General features: G+C 36.2%; 1 protein-coding gene across 7 annotated transcripts in view; it reads left to right on the top strand.

Moving 5' to 3' along the window:
• LOC149086528 (transmembrane protein 117-like) overlaps nt 1–21,653 on the top strand; it is a 255,499-nt gene that overhangs the window by 46,644 nt on the left and 187,202 nt on the right. For all 7 annotated transcript variants that reach the window (XR_016196129.1, XR_016196130.1, XM_089255986.1 and 4 more), the window contains exon 3: nt 1,524–1,783. Coding sequence is in view for 5 of the 7 variants with exons in the window: in XM_089255986.1 (XP_089112112.1) it covers nt 1,524–1,783 (260 nt within the window). In the remaining 2 variants the exon portion in view is untranslated. The remainder of the gene's footprint in view (nt 1–1,523; nt 1,784–21,653) is intronic.

Genomic DNA, 21,653 nt, shown 5'->3' with positions numbered 1-21,653 from the left:
TTTATCAGACTTTTTCGTGCCTTGTAAATGTGTACATAATAATGCTTGAGAAAATGCTGCATGTGGAATGTTGCGACAGTAATAATTTACTATGCCTAAATATCGTCTTAAGACAGCGATTGTTTTGGGACGCTCAAATTTGAGAATGGCCTCATTTCTGTCTGGGAGAGGTTTGATACCTTTGTCACTCACCAGATACCCCAAGAAAGGAAGTTCTTTTGCTCCCAGAATACATTTGTCTACATTAATTCTGATATCATACTCGGAGAGTCGTTTGCACACCATGTCAAGATGTTTGCCATGCTCATCTTTTGAGCAGCTGCTGATATCGTCGAGGTAAGCCATAAGCAAAATCGAAGCCATACAAAACTTCGTGTATAAAGGGTTGGAATGTTTGAGCAGCGCTCGATAGTCCAAAGGGCATATATAAAAACTCAAAAAGACCAAATGGTGTTGTAATGGCCGTCTTCGGCACGCATCTGGATGAACAGGTATTTGATGATATGCCCTGATCAAATCAATTTTTGAGATGTTTTTGCCAAATAATGTCTGGGAAAAATCTTGTATGTGAGGTAGTGGATAGCAGTCCTTTTGTGTTTGTTTATTTAAAGCCCGATAGTCACAAATCGCAGAATGTGAAAAAAGTAGTAGCCACTTTCGCAAAAATGCGTACACGAGATACATAACGAGTAGACATCCAACCATCAATCATTACATTAGGGGCCATTCAAGTATTACGTCAGCATCGGGGGGGGGAATTCTGGATTTGCTGACTTTTGATGACGTCATCAACTTCGCTTTTTGAAGGTATGAAATATTCTAAGCTGCTGACGAAATTTTGCTGACAAGAGGTCAAAAATGGCTAAAAATCTGCCGACGTAATACTTGAATGGCCCTTTAGCATTGTACCATTTTGCTAAAGCTTTTCCCCTCATTTTCGCTTTTTTGTGAAAGGAATTTTTTATCCAGCTTAAACCTTGGACACGATTCGCAAATGGGGGGGGGGGGCTGACTATTGTTTTTTCACCGGGTGCCACATGATGTAAGACCAGCCTTTGAAAGGGGGATAATTTTTAGCGATTTTCACCATGTGCAATGTTTTGGCGTGGCCTCTTGAACGTCACATAAACAAAGTTCCATTTGTGATGAAGGATCTGTAGAATGGGACAAGTTAGAAAGTGAAACTTTTCCTTTTCTCTGTTTTAGGATTTGCTATTCAGAAAAGAGCGATGAGAAATCGGCATCATGGAGCTCAATTGGTCATCTGAAGGAAGAGAGGCGGGGGGGGGGGGGCACACAGAATGCAAAGAAACAATTTAAAAGTTCTGCATCTTTGGTGGAAGACCTCATAAAATCCGCTTGTAGGTCTTGAGTTTCTGGAATATCAGATTTTTCCGGAATTCTCAGTAAATTTTGGTTTAATCAAAAAACGCTGGGTTTTCAGTTTTTTTGAAAAAAATGTTTTTTAAGATGAATTATTTCATGATTATTTTTCTAATTATTTTATTTGATTCTCTTTTTAGATATTATTTCCAACATCCTTATACAAGACTTTTCATTTCGTACTTCGTGATATTTTGCAATTTTCTTGTGTTTGCTGAAGATCCTGTATCTCATAGTCATACAGAAAGTGTGATACCAGTTGTTGGAAATGTTTTTTCGTTTGTGGCTACAAAATATCCACCTCAGTGGAATTGGTGTGTGTTGAAAGTTCTTTTCTGGGTTATAGCAATCATAGCTGGCATGTTTTCTGGGAAATATGTGATTCACCATGTTCTTTTGAGTAAGTAAAGTTTCTTTAGACACAATTGTAGAAAACTTTTTAATTGTTCATGAAATGTATAAAAATTTGTCTAATTTATGAATTTGATTTTTAAACAAAACCATTTTGAACATTTATATAATCACTTAGAAATGCCCCCAATCAAGCCATGATCGGTTGAAAACACCACTATATACTTAATTTGAAATAATCACAAACAAATTCCAAAAATGTAAATGTGTTTGTAAACTAGAATCAATGTTCAAAGTACCTTACCCAAACTTCTAGGGCAATGGTCGGCAAACTCATTAGTCAACAGAGCCAAATATCAACAGTACAATGATTGAAATTTTTTTTGAGAGCCAAATTTTTAAAATTAAACTATATAGGTAGGTACATTGTTATTAACTTAATTAAGGTACTCCTCAGCTTGAAAACAGTTGTTATGCTGGTAGAACCTGATTGGCCGAGAGATGTGGAGTTATCTGATTGGCTGTTGTCGTCATTCTGTTGCTGGATTTTGAAGGGGAAGGTTCTTGTTCTTCTGAGAGCTGGTGTTCAGGATCTGCTCAATTTCAATGTTTCTTCTCTTCTATTTAGGGTTTAAGCTAGATAAAAAATTCCTTTTGCAAAAAAGCGAAAATGGGGAGAAAAGCTTTAGCAAAATGCTACAATGCTAATGTAATGATTGATGGTTGGATGTCTACTACTTTCGCATTCTAAGATTTTCTTTTGCATTTTGCGAAAAATGCAACCGTAGCTTGAACCTTGCTTCTATTATAGCTGTTTTTGTGCTTGTATATTTCAATAGCCCCTCTGTAGATTCGTCGAAAGTCAACATTAGCTATTACCTGTGTTTTGCTGAACTGTACACTGTGGTTGTCATTAAGCACATGCTCTGCCACCAGGGTTGTTGATTTTTTTTTTTTTAAAAAAGAAATCGATTTATTTGATTTAAATCGGATTTTTTTGATTTTATTGATTTTTTTAAACAAAATATATAATATATATATTACTTACACACTAGTCATTAATCTATGCTTTCTTCAAAGAATATAAAATGAAAAAATTTTAACATGGTTCGTACGGTCCTTAAAAACCTTGAAAAATAAAAAAGTTATTGGCCGACTGCTTCTGGAGGCGTGAAATGTGTTGTGCGCCACTCGTTTTACCGATCTTCTCTTCATTTTTGTTTTCTTTCACTTCCCTTCAAACCGTAGCATGCAGATGACAGAGTTGCTGATGGGCCATTATAGGAATACACAAACGCGTAGTGTGATTATGTAACACGTTTCTGTTGCCGCGAAATGATCCAGTTCAGTTCATGCTTCACCAAAAACCTATGTTGGAATGTTTTTCTTTTTTATTCTCTGTGCACGTGGAACCGCTCGGTCTGACGCAATATGTAAATCGCCGGCGGCGTGCTCTCACCCTCACGGGAGCTCTGCTTTATACTGTAGGCTGGTTTTTTTCCGCGTGTATATGTCGGGATTGTTTTTTTTTCTCCCTGAAATTGCCGGTTGTTATTTGTCGGCCGTTTTATTTATTTATTTTTTTATGATCATAAATGATCTTACTTTTTTTCTTGAAACTTTTATGGAATAAAAGGTAGAGTTCAAAATGAACTTCCGATCGTTGTTTTTTTTTCTTCAGCTCAGTCGGCACACTCTGGTTCCCAACAACCAATACCTCCTCCTAGAGTAGAAGTCCTTCTGCTCTAGAAGGTATTGCAACAATCCACTTCTAGGAAAACCCGGCTTTATGGTAGCATGTATCCTGTGATCGTATGTAGACGTATTTGGAGTCGTTGGAAGTCAACTTTTGTACTAGGTATTTTTTCTGGAGGGAAAAAATGGACTTGAGAAATCAATATCTTAGAAAAAAGAGTTTCATAATTTTTGCCGAAATAATTTCAGCCTTTCGGTCCATAAGCGAGCGAAGCTTCCTCTGATTACTGTCAACCATAGGCAGAGATAGACTTGGAAGTCTGGGGGGCACGGCCATTATTTCTGGGGGGCACGATGATGATGATGTCAATTCATATATACATATATACATTAGATCAGTCAACTTGACCTTTCACGCTGCCCCCCCCCCTCCGTATCTCTGCCCGTGCTGTCAACAAAATATTTATTTAGGAGTGATGTGAAGCGCTTGTACAAGGTTCTTTAAAGAAAGAAAACAAAAAATGAGTAGCAAGTGTGTGTACTTTTAATTACTTGTGGCTGAAAAATCCATTCTATCAAGATAGGTTGCTGAGTGTGCCAGACAAAAATGCTACCAAATGCAAGGTGTGCTTCAATGTGTGAATCGGCGCTGAAATCCATTGAGCTTATATTACTGGAGGGAGTATGACACAGGGCCATAACTGAGATTTTTGAATTGTCTTGCCGCCTTCACCAATTCGGAATTCGATAATTTTATAACGATGTTCACCTAAAAATTGTTACCCGCCCCCCCTCCCTCCGCGCCCTCTAGTACTGGCGCTGGTATGACGTCAGTGGTCTACATCAGTGGTTCTCAACCTGGGGCCATATGGCCCCCTTGCGGTCCTGGGATATTCTAGGGGGGCCACAGGAGAAAATCAGAAGAAAGGTGATCCACGACAGGTGTGAAGGAAGTCAGAGAGCTGTGAAGAGAAAAGCTTTAAAAGTGAAACATGGTTGAAAAATGTTACTACTTTCAGAATTCATCAGATCCGTCCATAAAACCAGGGGCATCTTAACCCTTGGGTCTATGTGGACATGACCAGGGTCTTTATGGCTATAATGGAGGGAGAGGGACTGCACTACATGGGATCTGGTACTATATGATTTTCATATGTAAGAACAGCTTACATGTGAAAATCATTGTACCAAATCTAGTACCAGCTTAGTATGAAGGGCAGCCAGAGCAACGGTTGATGTGTTGGGAGAATCAATTTATTGTGCATGTTCATTGGATCGTCCCGTATTTTACACAGACCCATTTTTACCGTATAATTTGACTCATGGGAGAGATGATAATCCATCATTTGAATCCGTGCCTAGCCAGGATTCCAGATATTGGCCCGATTTATTAAAATTTCATTCATAATAAAAAAATAGAAAGTATCTCACTCTTGGATGGAGATGGGGGGGGGGGGGCTGGATAGGATAGGGGAGCCATGAGAAAAAAACGTGATCCGTCGGGGGCCATGAGCTGAAAAAGGTTAAGAAACACTGGTCTACATCATTCCTTGGAAGATCACGTGACACGTTGAATGTTGGCGCATCTCCGTTATTTTCTAATGGCATCCATAGTTGTTTAAATGAGTTTAAAACAATGGAAGAAATAATTTCAGTATCGATGATATGATTCCAAAATTAATGAGAAATAATTTCAAAATTAATGATAAATAATTTCAAAATTAATGATAAATAATTTCAAAATTAATGAGAAATAATTCCAAAATTAATGAGAAATAATTCCAAAATTAATGAAAGAGATAGTTCCAGAATTAATGAAAGAGATAGTTCCAGAATTAATGAAAGAAAAATTACAGAATTAATGAAAAAATTCCAAAATTAATGAGAGATAATTCCAGAATTAATGAGAGATAATTCCAGAATTAATGAAAGACAATTTCAGCATTGATAAAAGAGATAATTCCAAAATTAATAAAGCAATAATTCCAGAATTAATGAAATAATTTTAGAATCAATAAAAGAATTCAGCATTAATGAAAGGAAGAATTTCAGCATTAGCGAAAGAAAGAATTTCAGCATTAGCGAAAGAAAGAATTTCAGCAAAGAAACAAATCCAGAATTGATGAAAGCAATTATTCCAAAAGTAATGAAAGAATTGATGAAAGAAATAATTCCAGAATTGATGAAAGCAATTATTCCAAAAGTAATGAAAGAATTGATGAAAGAAATAATTCCAGAATTGATGAAAGAAATAATTCCAGAATTGATGAAAGAAATAATTCCAGAATTGATGAAAGAAATAATTCCAGAATTGATGAAAGAAATAATTCCAGAATTGATGAAAAAATTCCAGAATTAATGAAAGAAATTATTCCAGCATTAACGAAAGAAGTTTTTTCAGCATTAATGAAATAAATAAATTCAGAATTAATGAAAGAAATAATTTAATCTTTAGAAGAGTTCTTTTTTTAGTCTATAAATGAAATTTAATTGCAATATTTAGAGACTATGTTTCAATGAAGAAATTGGCAGGCACGAACTGTGTTATTCAATGTGTCATATGTTTTGTATGATATATATGTGTATGTGGCCTCCTTTATTCATTACGGATTATGTGAAATAAAGTAAAGGTAGAAATGTAATCTCTGAAAGTTTTAATCAAAATTAAATATGCGCCTATTCATGTGAAAAATATGCTTTTGTAAAAAAAGTCCTTGAATTTTTAAGTTTTACGTTGAAAAGTGCTTGAATAGTCCTTGAATTTTTTTTCATTGGAAGAGTACGAACCATGTTTAACTGACAAAAATAATCACTATTTAAAAAATATTTTCAAACTAAAGATAAAGATATCATACTTGTGAAATGTTTCAGAACATTTTATTAAGAAAACGGAGGAAAACACTTCTTGAATAGATATCTTACATTAAGTATTAAATAATTTTACCCTTTGTGAACAATTATCCATTTTTTTCATTAGAAACACTAGTTTGAATGCTTTGTCTACTCTTAATTTGTTTCGCTATTTGAAATGAACTGCACCTTGAAAAAATCCTTTCAACACAGGCATCAATGATTTGGCTGTAGTTAGTGTGTTTACAAATTACATATCGCTCTCTGTAATTGTATCTTTACCCAAAACGTTATAAAAACTATTCCACCACTCAAAATCAGACATTGTATCAACAACCATAGGGTGAAAAAAAAAATTTTTTTAGCATGAAAATGGTTCCAACTTTTCCAAAAACCAGAGTCACATTTTTGTTCGATTAATTCAAGACCCTTATTTCTCTCTTCTTTTGTGACATTAATTCCCTATTAGAAGTCAACACTGATGAGCTTAGAATAAATGCATCAAAGTGTGCATCTGCTAATGATTGTTCATGTATATTTTTATACTCTGATGACAAAACATTTTTATTGTTTGATGTTGATGCTTTTATCTTCAATTGCAGCTTTTTCCATGCCAATACACATTCAGCTATGGAGCAGTTGCGTGTGTGTTCCTTTGTACAAAATCGTTAATTAATTGGCTATTGGTTTCAGAATTGCAATTATGTCCTTGACTTTTCTTTTTGAATCAATATTTAAGATTTCGCTAGAGATGTTACTATCTGAGATCTGTGGTCTTCACAAACTTTGGTAACAACTGACGAATTTTTAACATAAGATTCAAGAGAATCACAATAAGTATTCCATCATACCTCTGCAGGAAGACCATTGCACTTCCACCTTACACATGATACCATGCTTTTGAGAGATGATTGCAGAAGTATCTAAATATACTTGTAACATACTTCATTACATCAGTTTTAACCAAATTGTCAGCTAACAAGTTTAAAATGTGGACACTGCACCGATATTTAAGTCCCGAAAAGCCAAGCTTTTCATCCAGGGTCTTTCTGGATGAAACCATATTTACAGTAACAAAACTTTATAATAAAACTTGATATGTTACATTAGAAGTTTTCTCTTCTGTTGACTTCACTGAACTAAAAACCACATTTGCTAAATAATTTCCAGCATGTGATAAGCCGGATGTGTCAATAGTATCAACTTGGATGGCTTTACCACACCGTTTGATAATACACAGAATTTATTTATTATGTATATCCATCCATCGCCATGTAATTTGGTTTTCTAAGTCAATTTTACATTCTCTAACTTCATCATTGTAAATCTTGGGTAACCATTTATCAGCTAAATTGGTACGACTATGGTATGTCTGATATTTGATATACATATTGATATATATATATATATATATATATAATATAAAAATATTTGAAAATATATTTAAATTAATTGATATTTAAAACAATTTTATAAAAATTTAAATCAGTTTAGAGCTGCATCAATAATTTTATTCAATTACTACAGATAATTTTTCATATCTGAAAAAAACTGATTTAAATCAGTGATTTTTTTTATACAAAATCAGTTGATTTAAATCACAACAACCCTGTCTGCCGCCGCAGACTTTTCTGTTTGGCCCATTCTGCAGCATCGTTCGTGTTCTTTTATTCTCGTGGCCTCAGATCTTTTTGTGGTTCCAATATACACCTGAGGACAGGTGCACGGTATTTGGTAGATCCCGGTATTGATAGAGGGTCATGCTGGTCTTTTGCTGATCGCAGCATTTCACATATTTTTCTGGTTGGTTTGAAAATGGTCTTTATATGATGTTTTTTCATGACCTTACTGATTCTTGCCATCACTGCAGGGATAAAAGGCAGCACAGCTTTTCCAATTGATTGTGAATCCTCATTTTCCTTTGGTGATTCCTTGATGGGGCATAAGGCTTTTCCGATGTTGTCTTTTGTGTACACATTAGAGCGGAAAACTGATTTTAAGTGCTCAATCTGTTTACTTAGATGTTTTCCTTCACATAGTCTTCTTGTCCTCTCGATCAAGGTTTTCAGTTGCGATAGATGCTGTGGCCTAAACCTTGACAGCTGACCAGAACGTCCAAGAACGGGAGCTGTCCTTCTTTCTGATTCTTCTGATTCTTCCGGCCGATTGTGAGTTCCATTGGATCTCCCACCTACAATCTAGCCAAGGTTTTAACCACCATCTTGCAGCCGCACATAGGAAAGACAAGCACATTTGTAAAAGATTCTGGTCACTTTGTCGAAAAAATAAGAAATATCAACTTGCAACCTGATGATATACTGGTGAGTTTCGACGTCGTATCATTGTTCACCAAGGTGTCACTGAGTGACGTCTTAGCACTACTTGATGAAATATTCCAAAAAGATATAGTAGGCCTTTTCCAGCTTTGCCTTACTACAACGTATTTCACCTGGAACAACATCATCTATGAACAGACGGATGGAGTAGCTATGCGAAGCCCCTTGAGCCCGGTAGTTGCCAACTTCTTTATGGAAGAATTCGAGGAGCAGGCAGTAACAACAGCGCCTCTCAAACCAACAATTTGGCTCAGCTACGTTGACGATACATTCATTGTTTGGGGGAATTCCCCTTGGACGTTCTGGTCAGCTGTCAAGGTCAACGTTTAGGCCACAGCATCTATCGCAAGCATACTCACACCAACAGATATGTTCATAAGCTCTCCAATCATCATCCTCACCAAAAACGAGGCGTACTGAAAACCTTGATTGAGAGGGCAAGAAGACTATGTGAAGGAAAACATCTAAGTAAACAGATTGAGCACTTAAAATCAGTTTTCCGCTTTAATGGGTGCACAAAAGACGACATCGGAAAAGCCTTACGCCCCATCAAGGAATCACCAACGGAAAATGAGGAGTCACAATCAATTGGAAAAGCTGGGCTGCCGTGACCCTCTATCAACATTAAGATCTACAGAATACCGTGCACCTGTGGTCAGGTGTATATTGGAACCACAAAAGGATCTGTGACCACGAGAATAAAAGAGCACAAACGATGCTGCAGAATGGACCAAACAGAAAAGTCGGCTGTGGCAGAGCATGCGCTTAACAACAACCACAGTGGTTGTCAGGTGTATATTGGAACAACCACAGTGGTTGTCGTTCAGCAAAACACAGGTAATAGCTAATGTCGACCACATCTTTCCACGAATCTACAGAGAGGCTATTGAAATATACAAGCACAAAAACAGCTATAATAGAAGAGAAGAAACTTTGAAATTGAGCAGATCCCGACCAGACCAGCATCAGATGGTTACCCCCATGCCCAGCCCTTAGGGCTGATTGTGGGATTAAAGACGGGCCTTAGGTAGGCCTATGAAGAGGTTTGAAAAGAGACTGTGGTTGGTGAGTGTCAGAGAGTGTGTGCATGTTATGTAGTGTATGAGAAAAACAGTTATGTCATTGCCTGGTCAAAAAATGGCCATGGCTTCGAAAAAAATTTATGCCTAGGTAAATATTTGCAATGCTGCAACACCTAAAAAAAAATTGGAGAGCATGGTTTAAAGCAGTCCACATGAAATCATAGCTGCCAAGTCTCCCGAATTTTATCTTCATCGCTCGATCTCCCGAAAAGTTCTTAAATCTCCCGAATTTTTACGAAAATCACAAAAATCCCTAATTGTCCCTAAAAATTCCCTACTTCATTAAAAAATCTGGGCTTATGAAAACAATCCCTAAGGAATTTCTTGTGGGGCATGAAGCCTCTTTTTTTTCCCTTTCGGAATGACGTCACACGTCGTAAATGGGGAAGTTCCCTTTTTAAGGAAGTTTTACAAACCCTCTGATGGTAACAAGAAAGTTGTTTGTCTTATCGTGCAGGGAAATGGCTTAGCAACCAATAGTCCTGGATAATAATTGAAGATTATGGTGATGCACATGTGGTCAAAATTTCTTTTGTTGAAGTTACGTACGTGCGATATAACAAAACATGAATAATGATAAGCATAAACATATTTAATCAATTTTAAAGATACTTATTCCGATGAATTTCCTTTCATCAAACGTTCCAGAAGAGGGCTGACTTTTCCTTTTTGTACAAGTTGTGTTACGGACATAAACATCGGTCATGGTGGAAAGATTGACATCACCCATGTGAAATCAAAGAAAAACACCAAGCAAGTGTCACAAAAAGTCAGTGTTCTTCAAAAATTGACGGTGTTTTCCTTCATCTTCCGATGATTTTGGGGTCATTCGCAGAGAATGTTTGTTCACAGCGTTTCTGATTGAACACAATATTTATTTTTACATCATTGAAGTTTTGGCCTCCAATTTCACTTGTTTTTTGCGTAGGAATTTTATTCCCAAGGGTTTAACTTCCATGTGTGTAACATCCCTATTTTAATTTGACTTCAGTTTTTGAGTAGGGATTTTATTCCCTACGCTTCAACTTTTATGTTTGGAAAATCCCTATTTTATTTGGAAAATCCCTATTTTATTTGGAAAAATCCCTATTGTATTTATTAGGGAGTGGTTTTAGCATAAAATACGGGTGTGTGCGAAAATCTCCTGAATTTTCATTTTCAAAAGTTGGCAGCTATGTGAAATTGAAGCAAAATATCAGCACTATAAGTGATCAATAATGTGTCAACAAATTACCCTTTTTTTTTCTTTTTTTTTGATATATGTTAATATAGGTGCCAAGATAACAAAATAGAAAAATGATATAGGGGATAAATATATACCAAAATATATGTTGAGTAAATAGATGCCATGATATATAGGTGCCAAAATATTTGTTGAGTAAATAGGTGCCAGAATATTTGCTGAGTAGATAGGTGCACAAAAGTAATCAAATAAGATAAGTCAAGAGGTTAAATAGGTGCCAATTTAAGAATAAGGATGGGAATGATCCCAACATATTATGTGAGTAAGAGCCAAATTATATACATTTCTACGAAAATCACGATAAATGTGATATTTATGCACAATTATGTGTATAAAAAATATTGTGTTGTATTGTTCTATACTTCAAATATTTCCCCAAGGAAGATGAAAGATTTGTTTGGGACGCCTGTAAATCGTTCTCCTTGAGGTCCCAGGTGGTGGGATTTCACTGTAGTCAACAATTTCGCAGATGTGTGGATAGGCAGAGTTAGCCATATGGTCAAATTGATTTTTATTAAGTTTTTTAATATACTTCCAAACATGATTAATTTTAAGATCGTGTCTTATGTTCTTACCTCTTATGTACCAAGGTGCCCTAGTGAACTTCCGTAATGTCTTGTTCTGGCTGGTTTGTATGTTAGCTTTGTTGGCATGTGCCCATGCTGGGGAGGTATACAAAAGGGTGGGTCTAATGATAGATTTATAGAGTAAAATCTTATTTTTAATAGAGAGCTTAGCTCTAGGAAAGGTAATTTTATTTAAGGCTCCAAGTATGCTGTTAGCTTTATTGCGCACATATCTAATGTGCTGTTTGAAGGTGAGTGCACTATTGAGAATAACTCCCAGATATTTTATCTGGTTAACTGGAGCAAGTGAACAGTTATTAATGTAGAGCCTACGCAATCTAGGTGTTTTTTTACAGCGTGTAAACCAAATAAATTGGCATTTGTAGCTGTTTAAGACTATATCTGATTCATTACACCACTCTGTAATGTCGTCAGTTGTGTCTTGTAGAATGTCAGCAGCATCTCCTGGATTTTTATGTCGACAGATGACCACAGCATCATCGGCAAAGAGTGATAGGATTCCGGCCTGGGGTGCTGGAAAGTCGTTTATGTATATCAAAAATAACTGAGGACCCAAAACGCTACCTTGTGGTACAGATGCAGTTACAGGTTGAGTGGTGGACAGTGTCGTTGATATTTACCTGAAATGTTCTGCCCGTTATATAATGGTAGAAAAAAATTATGAAGAAGTAACGAAATTGTAAGTCTATCATTTTGTTGAGAAGCGTTACAAAATCACACTTGTCAAAAGCTTTATTAATATCCAGAAAAGCTGCAGCAGCATATTCTTTGTGATTGAAAGTATCAGTAATATATTCGGTGACTCTGAGTAATTGAGTCACACACGAATGCTCTCGTCTGAAGCCATGCTGCTCTGGTCTTAGGATATTGTTAACATCAATATATGTCTTTAACCTGCTGGCTATGATTTTTTCAAAGATTGTACTTATATTAGTCAGAAGACTTATTGGACGATAATAGGTTGGGAGCAGTATATCGTTTCCATTTTTGTGTATGATCTTTATGTGTTTCCATGTCTTTGGAAAGTAATGGATTTTGAGTGCTGTATTAAAGATATCAGTAAGTGCTAGAATTATATTGAAAGGAAGATTTTTCAATGTTGTATTGGATATATTGTCATATCCAGATGCTTTTTTTTGTTTTTAGATCGGATATAATGTCAATCACTTTGTCAACACTAGTTGGTTGGATTTGATCATCATATCTGTTGATGTGTTGATGTACATAACTTACCACTCTGTTTTTTAGCTCAATTTGAGTGAGTAGTGGTTGTACATGATTAGGTGAAAGTTGCCTTTTGTATGCCTCTGCAAAAGTCTCTACTATTTCACTGTCTGTAAAGACCATGCCACCTGGGCTTAAAATTTTGTTTATTCGTCTACTGTTATAGGGCTTACATATTCTCCAAGCTTTCCATATATTGCTATTTTCACATGTGGCAGTTTCTATAAAGTTAGTAAATCTGTTGTTTATAAAGTTTTGAATCTCGAGTTTAATTTCTTTGTTTAATTTATTCAGTGTAATTTTATCAGAACGTCTTCTGAATCTCTGCCACATGCTGCGAACCCGATTCTTGTGCCTTATTTTTTGCAATATTTCTTTAGTCAAACCAAACTTATTTTCTTTTTGTACTGTAATAGTTGTGGACTGATCAATTGCTAATTGGACTTTGCTTGTGATTTGATCTACTGCACTGTCTAAAGCTGAAGCAGATACTGGAATGCTATTGTGCGAGCCTTCATTCGAAAGGATTTCTTTAAACTTATTCCAATTAGTTTTTCAATATACTTTCTGTTTATGAGGAACAGGATAATCAATTTGAAAAAATATTGGGTTATGTGGGAAATTTAGCACTGTTTTAGTATACATGTGAATGTTGTAAATAAAATTTTTCGATATACCGAAGTAGATAACATCGGGACGAAATCTGGCACACGAAGGGATGTGTGTAGGAATATCAGATGAGTGGATTTCAGTAAAGTTGTCCAGATAAAATTTTCTCAGGATACGCCCGCACCTGTTGCTACCTCTACTATGGAAAATACTATTTTTACTATTCCAGTCACCAGCAATCAATGTTGGAATAGAAGTCTTAAAGATATGTTCAAGTAGGGGCACATCTATAGTGTTCCTCGGAGGTTTGTATATTGCACAAAAATTTTGTGGTGTTCTATTAATAAAGGTTGTTATTGAGCAAATTTCCATCTGAGTGGATGGAGGGAGGGTATTAATCTGATAGGGGATATCAGCCTTAATATAAATTGCTGTCCCTCCACCTCGATTGTGCAAACGATCTTTTCTTATTTCATTATAGCCATATAATTAATTTTTTTTGGCTTGGAAGTAACCAGGTTTCTGAGACCAAGAGAATGTCAACCTGATTAATGAATAGTTCTTCTTTTAATTCTCTTATGCTGTTTTTAAGACCATTGGCATTCCAAACCATGATGCACAATGGTCTACTGTACGTGTTGTTTGATGTACTAATTTTTGGGCTGTATCATAAAAATCAAAAATTGTAAAATCTGTTCAATTTTGTCCTTACACAAACCTGCATTATTCAGTGTTTTACAGAATGTATCACTGATATGGTTAAGTTCAACTGAGTTGTTGGGAGAAGTTTTGTGTCTGATGGATCTAGAGTGTTACTGTCCACACAACTCGACTCTGTCACTGGATTGTGTACTACCCCAGTGTCAGTAGATTGTCCCATTGGGTGATCTGTAATTGTGCTGAGGGTGTAAGTTTTATTGATGAGTGGGTGGGTGTTAGGGGAATTGGCGATTGACGTGGCTGCATTATCCTTTGATATTGAGTGATCTGTAATTATGTTATTTGTACAACAGTCCATTTCAGTGTTTAGGTCTGTGAGAGATTAATTTGCTTTGGATATTGATGTAATATTAAGTCTCTCTGTGAATGCAATAAACTGATGAAGCACACCGTCATAACAAATTCTGGCATGTCTCTCAGTTAGATTAAGTTTGAGCTCCTGGAGAGCTTTTGAGGTTGATCCATTTTTGGCAAGTGGGTGTACTCCAGTTCTGACTGCATTGTCAATGTCTTTTTGTTTTTGGAGGTTGGTTTGTGTCAGTTGATCATTATCATCTGGTAGAAAAATATTAGTAGTCCAGTTCTTGTTGTTTGGGTTGCGTGTGATGGTTATTGGCTCTTGTCCAATTGCAAATTCATCCTCTTGTTCATCGTTCTGCATATTGCTCTGTAATGAGGGAAAGTCCAGTATTTTAGATCCCTGATAGTTCGTGGGAACTTTAAGAATAAATAATCGCTTTGTTCTGCGTTAGTGAGGGTCTTGCCTTACATCCAGAAAAGGTTGCCGTGTGCGGACCTTCGTAGTGAAAGCATTTAATTTTGTCAACGTTACCTTTATCTTAGCACAATCGAGTCTCATGTTGTTTCACACAGAACGCACAGTTAGGCGTAAGTTTACATCAAAATGAGCTGTGTCCGTAGTTTTGACATGAACGACATTGAACGGGGCTCTGCAGCCCTTTATACCATTTAATTTCAATAGGTATATCTGAGATACTTGCGATATTTGCAAAGTCCTTTTCAGTGATTGGGATTTCCATTAAATACAGTGGAAGTGCTCTTCCACAGTGTGATAGTTCTTCATGTTGCTAATTTTAACGGGGTTGAACTTCTGCTTTTCTAAGTTTGCTTTGATATCCTGCGTGTTGATATTTGCAGGCAAGCCACGCACAACAAATTTGAGAGTCCTTTCACTTTGAGTAAAATATGTATAGTATTTGAATTTTTTAGAGTCAAAGAATTTTGTAATGGCCCTATGGTCTTTCTCAGAAAAGACCTGAACAACCACAGTATTGTTTGTAGGTTTAGCTGTCGGTGGTAAATCACACAGCTTCTTGGCTGCCACAAAATCATTAATCCAATTTTTTTCCCCAGTCTGATATAATGATTGCTGGAATTTTTGTGCGTTTATTAGCATTTGTGTTGTTGTTGTTTGATGTGCTTGTTCGTTGAGACGTAGTCCCAATCAGTGTGTCTTTTTTCTTTTTCCTAGTGACCACTGTGAAGTTGTCATTCTCTGAACTGTCAGTGACAGCTAAAAGATTTCTTGGATTTGATATTTGTCCATTCTTGACACCTGTAGGTGTAAGAGGTGATTCAGGAGACCCATCTTTAGTGAATTGTCTATTAGGGGCAGTCAAATCATCAGTGACAGAGGTGGTAGATGTACTAGTCACGGCGTTGTCAATATTGGGCAAGTCATTTAATCCCTGAATTTGTGTGTGATTAGGACAAATAAGAGTGTCATTTTCTGTGCGTACCGGTATTAACACACTATCACCACTGTGTATAGATTCATTTTTCATACTTAATATCACCACTTACAGAGCTATTTACACATTCATCAGTATTATTTGCTAATTCTGACTCAGATGTTGAGCAATTACTTGTTGAATTAGCTTTCGAGCTCCCTTCACTTGTTAAAGAACTTGAGGAATTATCACTTACACTCTTGTCCTCGATTGGGGGAGTTGGGTCGATGTCATTTGGAATCAAATGAAAACTATTAGAAAGTTCAGGGTAAGTGTATTTTTTTACCCTTTTTCTGAATCAGAATCAGAATTGGGAGTGTCATCAGAATTTTTAATTGTTGTGTCAATTTGTGTGTTATCAGAACTTTCCACCAGAGGGAGACTCAATAGGAGTCGAGGTGATGTTTTCGTTGCCTTTCAAAAAATGGGTCGACAATTTGTGCATACAAGATTCAAAATTCAGAGAATCAAAAAATTCTATTGCACTATTGGCAAAGAGATCAAATTTTTCAGATTTTTCTTGCTGTGAGGCAGTTTGCCATACAACAAGATCCATAATAATTGAGTCAAATTTGTTGGCAATATTACAGTTCTGACCAACATGATTCAATTCGTCAGTTTCTCTCTTTTTACCTTTCACATATACAATCAACAAATCAATGAACTTCTTTCTCAACTCCGGGGACTCGTTTGCCTCCGAGGCCCAGCCACAAAATTTTTTCACTACCTAATTATCTAGATTAGCAAAGGGGCACACCTTTCCCATTGTTGACACACATATATCAACCACTTACCTTGTAATGTATCCGAAGAATGCTGAAAATAGAATCACAAGGGACAATTAGGGTCAGATGTATCACTAGGGAGGGGGGAACACAGATGGCATCGATAACTTGAGAAGGCGAAAAACCACACCATATTTAGATGTACACATCGGAAGGAGAGCAATGGACGAAGCACAAAAAACAGGCACCACCGCAGACAGGGATACGAAGAAATCTGTAGAACAGGAACTCTGTAGACTGGCCGTGGTTGACTTCACCGTCTTTGCTCACATTATGAAACTAACGCGACGTCCATCTTGAAGCTGGAGAGCGAAGGGGATGCGACTGCACTGGCTGAAAACTGTCACCCGAATCCTTTTTCTTTCTTTTTTTGCGCAGATCCTGGACACCAGCTCTCAGAAGAACAAGAACCGTCCCCTTCAAAATCCAGCAACAGAATGACGACAATAGCCAATCAGATAACTCCACATTTCTCGACCAATCAGGTTCTACCAGCATAACAACTGTTTTCAATACGCTGCCAGCCATAGAATCAACTGACCAATCGCAAAACAATAGTGTAGGTTGAACCACTTATGTACGTAAATACAACCTGAGACTCCGGAAAACTTGACTTTGATCCAGTTCCGGTTCGAACCCGAAAAACAATTTTTATCAATTTTCTAGTTGTTGAAAAGTCTTGAACGTAAACTTATTCTCATATTGTTCTTTTGATCTAATGTTGTCCTGAATGGCACTGGAGAGAGCTTCATTTTCCAAACGAAGTCGTTTTTACATCAGGTCCTTCTCGGAAACATTTTCTGGTGGAAAAATATTTATGGCAGTTTGGAAAATTTGAAGGAATAGCAAAATCATAAAAACGTGGATGAGGCAGAGGAACACTTAATTTTTCACCGATTTTTTCCACAAACAATTCAGACCGTCGCTGAATGTCACTTTCTTGAAAATGTGCTTCACAGATCTAGAAATCAATAAAATAATACAAGTTAGACGAAAAAGGAGACAAACATGACATTTCCTTTTTTAAAATTAACTGCTAAGAAAACAAATTTTTAAAAACACATGTAAAGTTAATCTCTATTCCTACAAGAATTTTAGTCGTGAAAGAACTGTTAAAATAAGGAGAATTAAGAGAAAAACTTTCACAAACCTACATATATATATCACTGGATAGTTTAATGTTAGGGAGAAATCTTTTGGATTCAAAAATTTCAATTTTAATGCTTTGTTCAGTTTCTACTTTTAGGCTGCTATTAAATGTGACAATTTATTTGTATTTGATTATAGTGACTGATAAAATATTATATTAAATTCCAATTTATTAAGGTATAATTAGTAATTAAGATAATTATATATATATATATATATAAAAATAATAAAATAATAAAATATTCAATTAATAAATATATTCAATCAAAAAGATATTCAATCAAATAAAATATACAAATAATTCATATACAAATAATTCATATATATATATATATATATATATATATGAATTATTTGTCTATCATTATATCAAATGTAATATTGTTGACAAAAATACTTAGGAATTATTTAGGCTGCACTGTTGCTTAAAATCTAATTAGAATTGAAAGAATTATTCCCATTTTTGAAAAACCAACTACACAAAATTTTAAGAATAGAGCAAATAAAAAATGATATTAAAAAAAACTTTTTAGAACATACGTCTGCCTCAATTTTAAAAAGAAATATTTGTAATGCATTCACTCACAGAAAAAAATTTAGAATTTTGTTTCAAAATATGAGGAAAAATAGCATGAAATTGAAATAAAAAATTTAAATAAATAGATTGAAACTTATCCTTGAATTTTTAGTGATCTTCAAATTTTGTAGAGGAATCACTGCCAGCCATTTTTTTAAAATGTTATCATCTTTGGGGATGCGGAACATTGAAACTTTCTCTGTTCCCTTGTAATTCCCACGGCAGTTAACGATTGAACATTTAAAAACCATGTTCTACTTTAGGTTTTTACATGCAGAGAAAAAGCATGAAGATTGTTATTTTTTTTAAACAAAAATTAGAATTATCCTTAACGAAGAAGATGGACTCAACATTCAAGCAGGCTGGTGGTGTTTAGCATCAAGAAGAAGAAGGAGATCTTCGGAACTAGTTTTTCCCAGCCACCAGAACATGACTCGATGGGAAGCTTGGTGTAGAGGCTTTCTTTTTTAGGGAGTGTTGGTTGGGCGCAGATCAAGGGTAGAAATGTACAGTGCTTATGAATGACGATTCGAGGAAGCTTTCATAATGCCCACAGGATGAGCACCGACAAAGACCATATCGACCTTCCAACTACCTGGATTTTTCATCCTTCTTCCTGCTCTCCGAATTTTAGCAGAAAATTATATTTTACGCGAGCTTTCACGTTGTCGTGACGTCAATCACTGCCGTCGCCGTGAGGGAAATGCTCATAGAGAACAGCCATGGTCATTTCCATCGAGCAGCCATAAAAAGTCATGGTGCCCGCATTTAAGCAACTGGCAAAGACTTGACTGTTTACGTAGTGTTTATCTGCAATCATTTATCAGGGGGAAGCCCTAGGTTGCCGAAATTTCTGTATAATCGTTATTGTATCCCATTAACAGCTGTGTGGTAAACACAAGTTTTTAAGGTTTTTGGTTAGTAGCTTTGTATTTTGAAATTTTTTGTTTCCTCTGATTAAATATGAGTTCAGAAAGAAAATATGAAACTTTAAGCTATATAAAGCTTTTAAGAGTTCATATACCCAAGATTATCAATCACTGATAGCATCCACCAAAGGAAACATTTGTTTTATGAACAGTATGATTCTGCATGAAAACATGAAAAAACTGACATGAAATTACATTCTGCTCAGGGCAATGTAGAACCTGCCTTGGGGGGAGAATGGAACTTTTTCTTAATTAATAAAAAAAACTTTATGAATTTTTTTTATCGTGTCTATGATTACCGGGGGGTACCCCCCTCGGGAGAATCTCCGGATTTCTGGATCTGCCATATCACCAATTAATCACCAATAAGAAAGAACACTATGGGTCAGTCGCATAGATGTAATATAACCATTAATCTTATATTTATGGTCAGTGACATCTTTGGCTGGCTTGTTTGAATATTTTCACGTAGTTTTCATTAGTGTCTTAAGTTTTTGGTACAAGGTTGGTGTGCTTGGTCTACACTTTTCTGTTGGCAAAAACATGGAATATTGCAAAACTGAACGTGGAAATGATATGTTGGTTTGCGTGTGTTTAAAATTTTTTCCTCCATAATTCACGCGGAACAGCTTCGGTATAAGGGGCATGCCAACTTGGCAACTTTTTTCCACAGATAAGTCGCCAGCGCCAATGCACTATGTTCTGCGCTGCCATTGTTCTAGAATGTTCTTTCTTTTAAAAAACTACAGCCTGGTGTGCTTAAGTTAAAATTATCCTGATAAATGTGGCTATAATCAGAGGCAGATTTATAGCTTTCCCACCTGTGTGAACGGTATATTATAGACTATTCAAACCTTGTCTCCCTTTCTAATTCATGTTCTTGATCACCAGTTACTCAGTTTTGGTTATGCCCTTTCACTTGAACTTATCATCTTAGGATAAAGCCTGCATATACCCCCCCCCCCCAGGAAATATACCTCTGAATATAATCTTATATTGTCTGTTAATGTTAAGTCACTTGTGTTGTAAGAAGAAAATTTTTACTAATCATTGACTGGAGCCCTAGGAGTGTCATGTACATGAAGTTACATACAATGGGCTAATTAAAATTCAGATTTCTTTCTTGAGAGTTGTTACTTTATAGTTGAAAGAAAAATCAAAAATCAATTGACATTTGCAGTGGTGTCAGAGACAGGGATGCTGTTGGTGCCCAGGGTGCTTTATGGAATGGGTATGAGAAATGATTCAGAATTGAAATTTCTTACTTGAAGATCAAGACAAGAACCCACACAAGTTCCAAACACTTCTGGTACCCCTGGCCGGTAAAAGGTGCAGATATGAAGGAAACATTAAGGGAGGAGAGGGGGCTGAAAATTGTCATTCATTCCGTATGTTAGGGACTCAAACCCGTACTCCGGAGGCGGAATGGTGCACTGCATTGTATATTCATGAGTTATTGGAGTGGGGGGGGGCGTTTCTTGCACCTATGGTCGGAGTGTTTGAATTATTTCGGTGTGATAATACAAAGTGATTTGAAATGTGCTTTGCATTGCAAAAAAAATAATTTGAAAATAAGACTTTTCGCAGCTGTTACACATAATACATTGTTGATAAAAAAATTCCTCAAAGATATATTCTCTGCATGGATATATTTAATAGGGAATTATGAAAATTGTACTGGGGGCACATTGATTGCAATTTATTATCTTGATGTGCACCCCGACGCCCCTCGCTGCAAGAAATGGAAATCCCTACAGAAAGCAAGAAGCATGGCCTGTTGTAGCATTACCATTATGCCCCTGCGGAAATGATCCTTATTCTAGTCATTTTTAATAGATTTTAATTTATTTTACCTTATTTTGTTTCCTGGATAGATCGGTAGGATCATGTGTCCGCTGATCGGCCGCCATCTTTATTTTGGTTGCCAGATTCTGTGTTATATTTTTTACAATATTTCCTTTTCTCTCATGAAGTTATGTAAATTAGACACAGGCTCAATACCGCACCTTTGATCTTGTGAATGGTTCTGCCATGAAGCATTGTGGGAACACTTCTGTATAAAGACCAGATAGAGAGATGTGCACGACTACTACTTCCAACTAACTTCCGGTCTTCATTACTAAGGCGTCACGCCCTGTTGAGGTGTGAGCCAGATCATCTCTCAGTTGTAGCAATGTGTTAAATTTAGGAAGGTGTGCCTTTGGCACCTCACCCGTCTCATAGCTTGATCTCATGTGATAATCAAACGTCGTCGTGATCCCGTCTCAATGGATATTTCAAGACACAAACCCCTCCCAACCTGGTATCAGGGTTTCTCTTACTGTGGTGTATAGAAGACCACTGACTGACAGACATCTTGGAGTGTCTTGTGGACAATATGAA

The sequence above is a fragment of the Pholcus phalangioides genome, unplaced genomic scaffold (genome assembly GCF_987345545.1).
Source record: "Pholcus phalangioides strain wild (caught in Gottingen) unplaced genomic scaffold, Ppha-v1.0 ptg000004l_1, whole genome shotgun sequence".
In the NCBI taxonomy this organism is placed as follows: domain Eukaryota; kingdom Metazoa; phylum Arthropoda; class Arachnida; order Araneae; family Pholcidae; genus Pholcus; species Pholcus phalangioides.
The sequence above is the reverse complement of the archived record's forward strand: the minus strand, read 5'-3'. Positions and strand labels throughout refer to the sequence as shown.